The 10,871-nt window shown below is 40.9% G+C and overlaps 1 protein-coding gene across 1 annotated transcript; it reads right to left on the bottom strand.

The window, feature by feature from the left end:
* Positions 1–80: 80 nt before the first annotated feature.
* LOC139575033 (transmembrane protein 178B-like) lies at positions 81–8,938 on the bottom strand. Its single transcript, XM_071399960.1, has 4 exons — positions 8,248–8,938; positions 4,539–4,652; positions 3,933–4,070; positions 81–3,519 (listed from the first exon to the last, which is right to left on the bottom strand). Exons 1-4 carry the CDS (start codon positions 8,648–8,650, stop codon positions 3,272–3,274), a joined length of 903 nt encoding a protein of 300 aa, XP_071256061.1. The 5' UTR covers positions 8,651–8,938; the 3' UTR covers positions 81–3,271.
* Positions 8,939–10,871: the final 1,933 nt, after the last annotated feature.

The following is a 10,871-nucleotide window of genomic DNA, read 5'->3' as shown; positions in this document are numbered from 1 at the left end:
ACCTAAGCTCAGTGTTTTTCTGTTGTGACATAGGATGACATAGACATCTAAAATACATGAAATATACAGACACAGTTGACTTCAGAATAGTACATTAATTACATTTTATTTCAGTAAAATAAATTAGTTTCAAAAATGGACACAAGTTTGAATACATTAAAAGAAATGAACCATAATGATCTCATGCGAGACTATAATGTCTTTTAATCGTCTTTCTCCATCCTCGTGGATTGAACCAGTATAAATGACTTGTAGAAAATCATAGCAGTGCTACTTAAAGAGGTGCCACTTGAAATTGTGGCATTTGTACACAGTGTCCCACATTGCTCACGCTGAACACTTTCCAGTTCCTCATGAAACACTAGAAGTCCCAATAAGAGAAGTACTTTGCTGTCACTTTTGCATACAAGTTGTATATTGTGCTTACCCCTTCTCTCATTCTTTTTTACGTGGCCATTTTACTACTTTTTCCGAAATCTTGCTATGCTACCCAGATTTTTCTCTATCAACCGGATTAGCAACAAAGCCTTTATCATTACTCAAACAACGCAATTGCAATACATGTATTGTTTATTGTAGCAATTATCCATGCATTCAATATCATTGGCCAATTTAGAGATCTAAGGGACAAAACCTGTACATGTGTGTTGATATAAGCTGGAGGAGAAGACTGTGGATGAGCTCAGAATGGCAGCAGAACACCACCAATATCCACAACTTTTACAAGTCTGAGGTGGTGCTACATGTAGTAACAATGTTTGGATGTTTCACTTTGTAGTCACTTTGAGGCAATGTTTTTGTCTACAGTCAAACACTAATTCACTGGAAAGATTATAGCTCATCACCTCACCTCATAACACTGCTGAAAAAGTGTCACAATTAGTGCTTTTTTTAATATAGGTAACAAAACAGTGTTCCTTGAGTACTCTGTACTCACAAAATATATAAATTCCATCTTACCTGTAATTCCATCTTAATTCATGTGTAGTGCTAGCCTCCGAAGCCTGTCTGAACCCAGACCTGCCACAAACAAACTCCCAACATGGCCTGAGTTTCATCCCAGACCCTTTATGTAATACACAAGTGTGCTTGTATCATTATTACACCTCTCAAGTCCTGCAAGAACTGTGCACTTACAGAGTACATTAATCAAATGTTACCCAAATGAGGGCCTTTTGACCTCTCCTGATCTCTATGAATTGCGAAGGGGACTCAGAAAACTGCAAAGGGCCAGTAAGACTGCCTGTTGCCTGGGGCAAAAGTGGCACTGAAAATAGAAATGGTGAGCTCCCTCAATTCATTCAGCCCACTTGCAGGAAAGTGGTTGACTCAATAGGGATCCTTCATACTGAAGTGATGCAGATGATGCTTTAACAGGACATCATGTTGTCTGCTTACAAGCTGCCACATGATTGGTCTTGTCTCCAAGAGACCTAAGCTGGTTCCTAGTCTCCCCCTACTGAGGAAGAATACGGAGAACAGCTATGGGCAAGAGCAGACACCCCTGCCTCAAACCTGAGGACAGAAGGATTGGTAGACAGGAAAAAACAACATACCAGTGGTGTTACTGATGTAAACATGACATTGAGTATGACTTTTCACAGCCCTACTGCGCTCTCAATGTAACTCTCAACATTACCCATTTTCACTTACAGAAGAATATTAACAGAAATGTTGTGTTGAGTAAGACATGGATTCAATGATAAACTTCAACAGAAGCTTTGGGAATCTATGCTGTGCAAATACCTGCATCTTGAAGCAATTCACACAAACCAAATCACTCAATGCATTGATACTTGCTACAATGTGTTGTGCTATGTGAAGGTTTTTGTGCCAGAATACATTAAATGCAAGTCCAACACTGGTGTCTGCCGTTCAATTCCTGCCAAATCCAAGACGGCAGGTATTGTCACTTATAACTGTAAATTACCATCTGTCATTGTTTCTAAGTTTGAATGTGTTACCAGAAGGTTACATTTATTTTCATTGAACCCCGTCCTTCAACATAAAATATTCACTGTTCCTTAAAGGTCCAATGCAGATGTTTTTATTTCAATATCAAATCATTTCTGGGTAATAATCAAGTACCTTACTGTAATTGTTTTCAATTAAAATAGCTTCTTAGCAAAGAGCAATTTCTCAAGCAAGACTTTTGCTAGGACGTTCTGGGAATGGTCTGAGTGGGGAAGGGAATACTGATCAAACAGCTCTTACACTATAATGGCATTATCAGCATTTCACAGTATTATTCCAACCTCATAGTGTGGAAATATACAGTATATAAAACACACACAAATCAAATTTTTGACTGCACTGGACCTTTAACTGCCTCTGCTACTCTCAAACAGTACTTAATGTGCCTTGCGATCACTCTTATTCTTCTAATCATGAAGCATACAATTTATTCCAGCAAACAACATCACTGAAGACCCAAATTTCCATTGTTACCTCGAAACAAACAGAAACATGTTTTCTTATTCAAGTTACTTTATACAAACAATGACCTGAATCTACGTAGAGATGCATTTGTACATACTGAATCATAGAAGCGTTGAAAGATTTGCTCTTCAAAATTGTATCTTGCTGTTCCACCCCTGCCATTTCCATGTTGTGCTCTTTGTCCTCTGCTGCAAGAAGCAGGTTTTAGGCTTAAACTGTAAAGTCCTTCCTAGGGATAATGCTTCCTAGGGATAATGCTTCCTAGGGATAATGCTTGACATCAGTCAGCTGATTCAAAACATTGGACAGTTTATGCCAGCATCATTTTTTGTTGCGAACAATAACAAACACAGTACAGACCACCCGACTAAAAGAGGAATGATGACAGGATGCTCTGCCACATGTTCTTGTTTGTTGCTTGTTGTTTCTTTCTAAGCTTTTGGACTGTGTTCTGTGTTGTGTGTGTTAAAAGAGAGCACCATTTTAAGACAATTCCTCTTGAAAAAAAAACAGACAAACAGTCGCCTTTAGGCTGCCATAGAGTTAGTAGTCAAACGTTTAACAACAAAAAGGTCTTGCCTTGTCCCAAAGTATTCTGGGGCCATTGCTCTGTGTCTTAGATGTACAGTAAATAGTACAGTTTGGTGTGGTTTGTCTTTGCTCTGTTCTCCCATGTACAATTTCTCTGGTACACTCATGATTCAGATGGATGACAGAGGTGGTATGGACAGGGAAGGGGGACGAGGTGAGATGGTGGTTGGACAAAAACGTTGGACAAAGTTGGATGGGTGTTGCTTATTTGTGCGCTCTGTGGGCCAGTCACACAGTCCCATCACACGGTTCCGTTCTCCTGCCTGGGCTTGTGGACGGTTGTACGGGAGGGGGTGCTTAGGGATGGGGCCAGGGTGCACAGGAAACCAGCCAGCAGAGTGAGGCCTAAGCCCCCCCAGGCACAGAACATGGACCAGCCGTAGCCATGGCTAATATCCTCTGGGAGGCCATACATGTAGCGTGGGTAACGCGACAGCTCAAAGTTGATGCCCGCCACACACGTACACAGGGAGATGATACAACATGTTCCTGAGGGAGGACAAGGAGACAAATGGAAATGTATGGGATTCACAGCAACTTCAATGAACTATATACAGTATTATGTCATTCCTATTTTGGTAGGCTTAGTGGGTCACCCAGACAATAAATGGTAAGATCTTCACACTCCATGTCATGAGTTTCTTGTACATCTTATTATATAAACCTATATGTGTTCACACATATAGCTCTCTCTCACACACAAGTGCATATACCCACAACTACTGTAGTCTACACAATGCATCAAACAAAGACACACACGCACAAGTACGCACACACACACACACACACACACACACACACACACACACACACACACACACACACACACACACACACACACACACACACACACACACACACACACACACACACACCAAACAGAGAGAGGAGCCAGCTCTTACCTCCCATGAGAAAGAGTAGTCCAGCTACATACTGCATGAGGTCATGCTGCTGACAGCAGCCCAACACTCCGATAATCCAGCCAAACAGGATGATGGACACGGCCATGCCCACAAAGCCAGCCGTCATCCTGCGTAGATCTGCACCAACAGACACACACCTCCGTCATTTTAGTGGACAAAGAAGAGTGGAGATCAGAGCAGGAGGCCCAGTGGGATCTACAGCATGCACAGCACAGAAATGCAATGTCTGCACAGTCATATTCATGGCATATGATACACCGAAATATTCCTGACACAAATAGAGCCATACACCCTTACAAATCCCTGTCACTTCCTTCATGGAACCATGTAATCTTCCTTATCTTTTTTAAGGATATCAGAACTAGAGAGGGCGACAAGGAGGGGTGAACAGTGATAACAAGAAAATGAAATTGCTCTCATTGGGCGCCACTTTAAATGTATTTGATCCTGAGATAACAGTTAGAGAGAAAGAAAACTAGAGAGATAGACAGAGAGAGAAAATGATTGAACCCAGGGAGAGTCCAGACATACTGTACAGCCAGTAAGACAGCCATTAGACAGACAGACAGACAGGCTCAGACTTACGGAGTGCATGCCACTCATCCTGACGGATGGTCTTGGTGATGTTGATGGGTAAATTGCGCGGAAGGATGGAGGAAGAGTAGTGATACTTGACTGGGATGCACCGCTGAATCAATCCTGAAGAAAAGAGTTTATGATTATGATAGAAACACAGTCTTGATAAGATCTTGATAAAACAGGCTGCTTTGCAGACAATAAACTCAACCACACTGAATATAGTGACTCAGTTAAGCATGTAGACACTACAGTAGTTCTAAAAGAGGAAAATTGTTGTGAGTCCTTTGTGTCACTGTGAATGATGTCATCATGCAATATCCTCAGTGTGCCTCTCAAAGTGAGAGACATCTAGCTGTGATTCAGAGCAGAAACAGCATCCGGCATCATTCATGTAGATCAGCCTCTAATTAGGCTCTCTCAGTGCGAGGTGGGTATCCAGACCAATTATAACAACAGGAAGAGACAAGTCTTGCATTACTGTTTCATCATATCACTGCGATGAGATAGACCACCTATGTATGCTCAAATGACATATGATTATTGCAAATATATTCACATATTCCTGGATGTTGTGTACTTTCATCATTGTGGTTGATTTACCAACAGTTACTTGTTAGATCAGGGAGAAAGGAGATTTATGCTGGAATATGTTTATGACGTGGTTTTGTAAGTGTGGAAGAAGACCCCTGTCATGAAGCCTAGTCAGTCACCATGAATGGAAAAGGCTATATGGTTCTGGCATAAACAGGAGGAATAATCAAAAAAGAAAAGATTAACTAGTGTGAATGTTCAAAAAGGGTTTTACAAGGATTTAGCATTGAGTTCACTCAGTTCAGAGTACAGAAATACATAATTCATTGTTCTCATGTTCGGTGGGGAAGCACAATACATCCAGATGAGCGGTGAGACATTTATGTCCCATGACTACTTCTGCAAAATCTAATATTGTGTGAGTCTCAAGATCAAGAGCTATGGATGGAGACCAATTTACTAAGCACTTGGTCAGTAGCAGATCTGACTACCTACTCGCTAATATTATTTGATACATTTTAGGTCAAAGGCAGCAAAAACAAGTAATCAAATGTGAGAACCCAATGTTGAGGCAGGGATATCACCAACACATTGGTATTGACCTACCAAATGTGACAGAGTTGTCAAAAGTCACAGTGTGAAGCTCCACTCTTAGAACACCTGGACTTCAGCTGCAAACATTCAGCTATGTGAAGCTAAGGAAGTCAAAAGTACTGTACGCAGGCTAAAATATGGAGCCAACAGTTCACAGCCTCATATGGAACTACAGCAGTCTGAGTGAGGAAATAGACATTTCTGGATTGGGTTCCATGTCCCAGTTACTGAGGAGAATCTATAGTATTGGCCAAATTAATCACTTTCAATGTGCTCTGGTCTCATAGTGTGGTGGTAGCCAGATCTGTTTGTGCTTAAGCCAACTCATCTGTCGTTTGTTTTCATGCCATAGATGTAGCATTGAATCACAAACATATCTGGCTAGTGGCTACCCCCTGGTCCCACCAGGTTACTTATATCAGTATTACTGATAGGGAGCAGCTAGAGAGAATATCATGTTGTCCAGTGGGCCTATGTGTCTCAATGCAATTCAACCTGAGGGTGTAGTGGATTTTGTTGTCGATTTATGATATGCTACAGATTACCTTATTCTATCAAAGAAAGCAGCTCACTTTCCCACAATTCTGACAACAGTAACTGTTTACCTCAGCATGAGGGTCGTTCCACCAATTCGGTGCCTTTTGAGAAGTGTAACTTTATGATTATTTTTTTTGCTTTCACCTAATTTTAACATTCTGTTATAAAGACAACATGTTCAACTTAATTTTTTTTAAATCTCAAGTTAAATAAAAAAATGACTATAGTAAGTGCCAAATAAAGAAACAGGGTTGACCTTAACAGGGTTGAAGTCAGCCATACATCCACTTATGACATGGGGAATGGAAGATTGTTGTGTGAAACAGAATGACAATTAAATGCAAGCTTCACCCCAAAAAATGACATTGTCAAAACATTTCTCGCCCCGCTCAGTTTTCCACCACAAAACAGGCAACAAAAAAGAGAACCAGCTCACCTGCTTTTACACTATGATTTTACTATAGATGTGTTGGTTGATTAACAAAACCGATGCATGCGCAACAATGGGGCATAAACAGACAGGGTTGGCTTAGATTGTTGACAACATGTAAACTGTATTTCCTCTCACATGTTTATTGAAAACAAATACATTTGCACAATGAGCACTTACTTGTTGTCTCTCAAATACATCGTTACAGTTGTTGGTTAGCTAGCTAGCAAATTTGAGCCATATTAGCATAGACATGACATCAGTCAAAACAAGACATGGTATCAAGAACAAGATACAACTAGCTGAAACGAGCCACATACGATTCCCCACCAGTGGCGGTTCTAGACCATTCCAACTGGAGGGGGCCAAGCTGGGGCCAGTTGTACTGTTAGAGGGGCCAGTTAAACGTTATTGTTGTCATATAGTGTTCTTCACTGCATTGCAGGCATTAGCAGGCAAAAGACCATGTTCATAATCATTCAACTATTTATTTGCTGGATGTAAAAAAAGAACGATAGATGGACATGTCAAAAGGCTGAATATTGGCACCACGGTCTTTATTCTTGTTACAAATGTAAATATTTATTGAATTCTCCATTTCATTTAATATAACAGGCTTTTAAAATTCAACATTGGTGCACAATTTCTACTTAAAATATCAAAGGGATGCAAAAGGAACTTTATTTTCGTGGAACAACCCATGACCATGTATGTTTTCACTGTCCTCTAGGCCTACTCTGGACAGTTTGAATCTGATTGAATTCATAAGGAAAAAATCATGGTAAACAAACATGCTATAATTTGTGGGAAATTCTCCAAAATATTGAGTGTCCTGAATTTCCTTGAATGAAGGTACTGTGTTTATGCTAACATTGATGCTGTTGTTCTCTCATTATTCATCAGAAACTCAAGAGTAGTCATGCATGAACGCCTCATGGCATTGCACAGAAAGCCCTGCTGTTATGTATCGGACGAGGCCGTTCTGCGAGAGTTCCATGCACTGTGATTGTCTCTCCTGCAGCTCAAAATTCCCACGAACCAGGATGTTTATCAATAATTCAGTCGTTGGTCTTCTCTCAATCTCCCCCGTGGCAGTCGACGCATCACCCATAACACATTATCTACTATTTTAATGTAACAGATGCCAAATGCACTCATCAAAATCGAGCAGTCCAAATAGCACCTGAGACAAAAACCGTTTCGCTTTTACAAGGGAAGACCCCCCTACCTCCGCCATAGCGTTCTGCTGCTAGGCGAACGGGCTGGGCGCAAAGCCTGAAAATAAATTCAGCACCATGGACAGCGTTGTACACACAAGGCGTAAAAATACGCAGGTTTCACGTCTTCGGCGTCACGTATACAACTGGCATTCCCATCTAGATTATTTACTGATTATTTATTTGCTACTGAAGTTTACAGTGATGAACAAAAGCCCCTCTTGTAAAATATTATTATGGCAACGGCCCTACAGTGACAGTTACGAGCATCAGTTAATCCCATGCCCAGTGTATCAATAAAATCATGTTAAGCTTGGATCTGAGCATCATGCTTACACTCAGTGAGCAGCATCAGTACCACATCACACCAGGGCCTGATGTAGGCTATTAGCTGTAGCATCCTTACCTTTATATATGAGATCCTCTGTCTCCAGGTCAAATCCATCTCGATGACACTTTCTCCAGAGCCCAGAGATGGTTGAATTGAACTGGCGACTGCAGTGGGACTCCATAGCTGATGCTGCAGCCAGAAAGTGCCGTTTTTCCCTAATAAGAGGCTGAGCTCCGGCACTTGGACTGTTACCTTTCCTTTCAATGCCCTTTGGGGGCATCTGGAGGGGGAGATTGCTATTTGAGATATAGATGTACCCCGGGTCGTTTCTCTTGTTGGCGTAGTTTTTACACCTTTCTCGGTGTCTCCGCGCATCTGTCTCATACCAAAAGTCGGTGCAGATTGCCATGGCTAGCAACCCCAACGCACAGAACGCTAAGAACAGCCCACTGCTGGTTAAAATTTTCATGGCGGCCATCTTCCCCACTCGATGGAGAGCCCAGACAGTCGCGAGAAGAATCCTCGGCTGCCGTGATGGTACCCCGTGTCAAAAATCACGACGGCGCTCACAGCCTCATGGAGCTCTTGACAGCAAACATGATGGACGCCCCGGTTCTCTTGGGCTAGATGCTGTCTATTGTTGTCCTGCGTCCCGGCAGATGTGATGATTTTTCCACCATCTGTTTTGGTACTGGAAAGAGGAGAGGTGGGTGGATGGCGACCAATGTTGCGAGGAGTGGGTAGTGATGCAATGCACTCTCTCTCCTCTCGGGTTTCAGTAGGATGGGAAGAAACTAAGCACTGGCAATATATCTCCAGCAGGTTGTTCACTAATAATAATAATAATAATACTACTAGGGGTAAACATGTATGATTGATTAAATAGGAATACATTGTGTTAATATACGAATTATATCATATGTATTATTAGTAGTATTATTGTTATTATTTGGGACATTGTGATCTGCTACAACTGTAAGGACCTGACACAGTTGTTTTACTATCATATTAAGTATATTTTGGGCCATGTTTTATGTATCATGAAGAAACACACACATGCACATGGACCACATGCTGGATCAAAACCTATTTGTAACCCAACATATTTCATTACAAGCCTTTTCTGTGCACAGTTGACAAACGCACTGAGACAGGTGCGAGCTGAAATTCAATTGGACCCACCACAGCAATGATTGGTGACTTTGTTTACAAGCTACCGCCATCCAGGTTTGATTGAATTGAGCCCACAGCCTTTCAAAACATGGAGACACACTGACCAAGGGATTCCCAAGGCCTACATTAGTGCTCTCCAACCCTGTTCCTGGAGAGCTGTAGGTTTCCATTCCAACCCTAATCTAGCACACCTGATTCTAAGAATTAGCTGCTTGATAAACTGAACCAGGTTAGTTACAACTGGGATTGGAGTAAAAACCAACAGCAGGGTAGCTCTCCAGGAACAAGGTTGGAGACCCCTGGGCTACATGATAACAACGTTATCAATGTTTAAGATGAATCAAACTGTACTCCTCCTTCACTCAGGCTCGGCTGATGCAAAAACACTGCTAATGTACATCAAAGAAAGGTTTTACACAACTTTGGAGAGACATTCAATCAGTACTTCAGCACTGTTATGCTATATCCACTTAGGGATAGGTTTTATCATTTACAATACAAAGCAATAAGGTGTACATATTAATTAAATGTCATTACTTGAATAATTACTTTGTTATTACACAAGTATAAGAGCAATTTAGTGTAAAGTGTCACCAATTAAGTTTTGGGGACATATTCCTATTCAAAATTGTACATATGGGTCTCAATTGTTCATCTGAGGTAAAGGGAGGTAAAGACAGCAATGGAAATCAGCACTTTGTTCAATAGTGCCAATAGTGCAACAATAGATGTCCTTGAAAGACTTTGCATGCATTGCTCATGCATTCGTTTTCTCTGTGTATACTATGTGCAATACGTGATCCATTTAAATACAACAAGATATCAAACATTTACATTGAACAAATGATACATAATCCTTGTTCGAAGTGTGCCAGACTTGAGTTTGGAGGTCCGCTGATCTTGAACTGGACTTGTCTTTCCTAAGACCTAGTGGGATCAAGATCTATCTCCTGTTAGAAATGTTGTGCAATGTTTCGATAGATGATCAGAGAGTCGATTTACGTTCGAGTTCAACGGTGTTAAGTTTATGGATTTTCTCGCTTTGCGGTATAGGTTGTCATTCAAGTCTCGTTTATACCTGGCACTAACATGCGTCCTTTGTCCTGGTCTTGTCTGCATTCTACACATGGAATTTAAATGTCTCTCATATCTGTCCACTGTGTCCGCATTGTGACTAGATGTCTTGGTCCCTCCCTAAATGTAAATTTTTTGACAGACTTTCTTTCAAAATAGTGTTAGTTTATTTTAAGACACAAATACAGTGGGGCAAAAAAGTATTTAGTCAGCCACCAATTGTGCAAGTTCTCCCGCTTAAAAAGATGAGAGAGGCCTGTAATTTTCATCATAGGTACACTTCAACTATGACAGACAAAATGAGAAAAAAAATCCAGAAAATCACATTGTAGGATTTTTAATGAATTTATTTGCAAATTATGGTGGAAAATAAGTATTTGGTCAATAACAAAAGTTTATCTCAATACTTTGTTATATACCCTTTGTTGGCAATGACAGAGGTCAAAAGTTTT

This window comes from Salvelinus alpinus, chromosome 5 (genome assembly GCF_045679555.1).
Source record: "Salvelinus alpinus chromosome 5, SLU_Salpinus.1, whole genome shotgun sequence".
In the NCBI taxonomy this organism is placed as follows: domain Eukaryota; kingdom Metazoa; phylum Chordata; class Actinopteri; order Salmoniformes; family Salmonidae; genus Salvelinus; species Salvelinus alpinus.
Note: the sequence above shows the minus strand (reverse complement) of the source record. Positions and strands in the feature narration are given on the sequence as shown.

What these genes read in the sequence shown, in the direction of transcription:
- LOC139575033 (XM_071399960.1), bottom strand. Translation starts at nt 8,650, where the DNA reads ATGGCCGCCATGAAAATTTTAACCAGCAGTGGGCTGTTCTTAGCGTTC. An exon ending in AGAGGATCTCATATATAAAG is followed by an intron (nt 4,653 to 8,247) that starts GTAAGGATGCTA and finishes TCTTTTCTTCAG; the next exon opens with GATTGATTCAGCGGTGCATC. An exon ending in GGATGAGTGGCATGCACTCC is followed by an intron (nt 4,071 to 4,538) that starts GTAAGTCTGAGC and finishes CTGTTGGTGCAG; the next exon opens with ATCTACGCAGGATGACGGCT.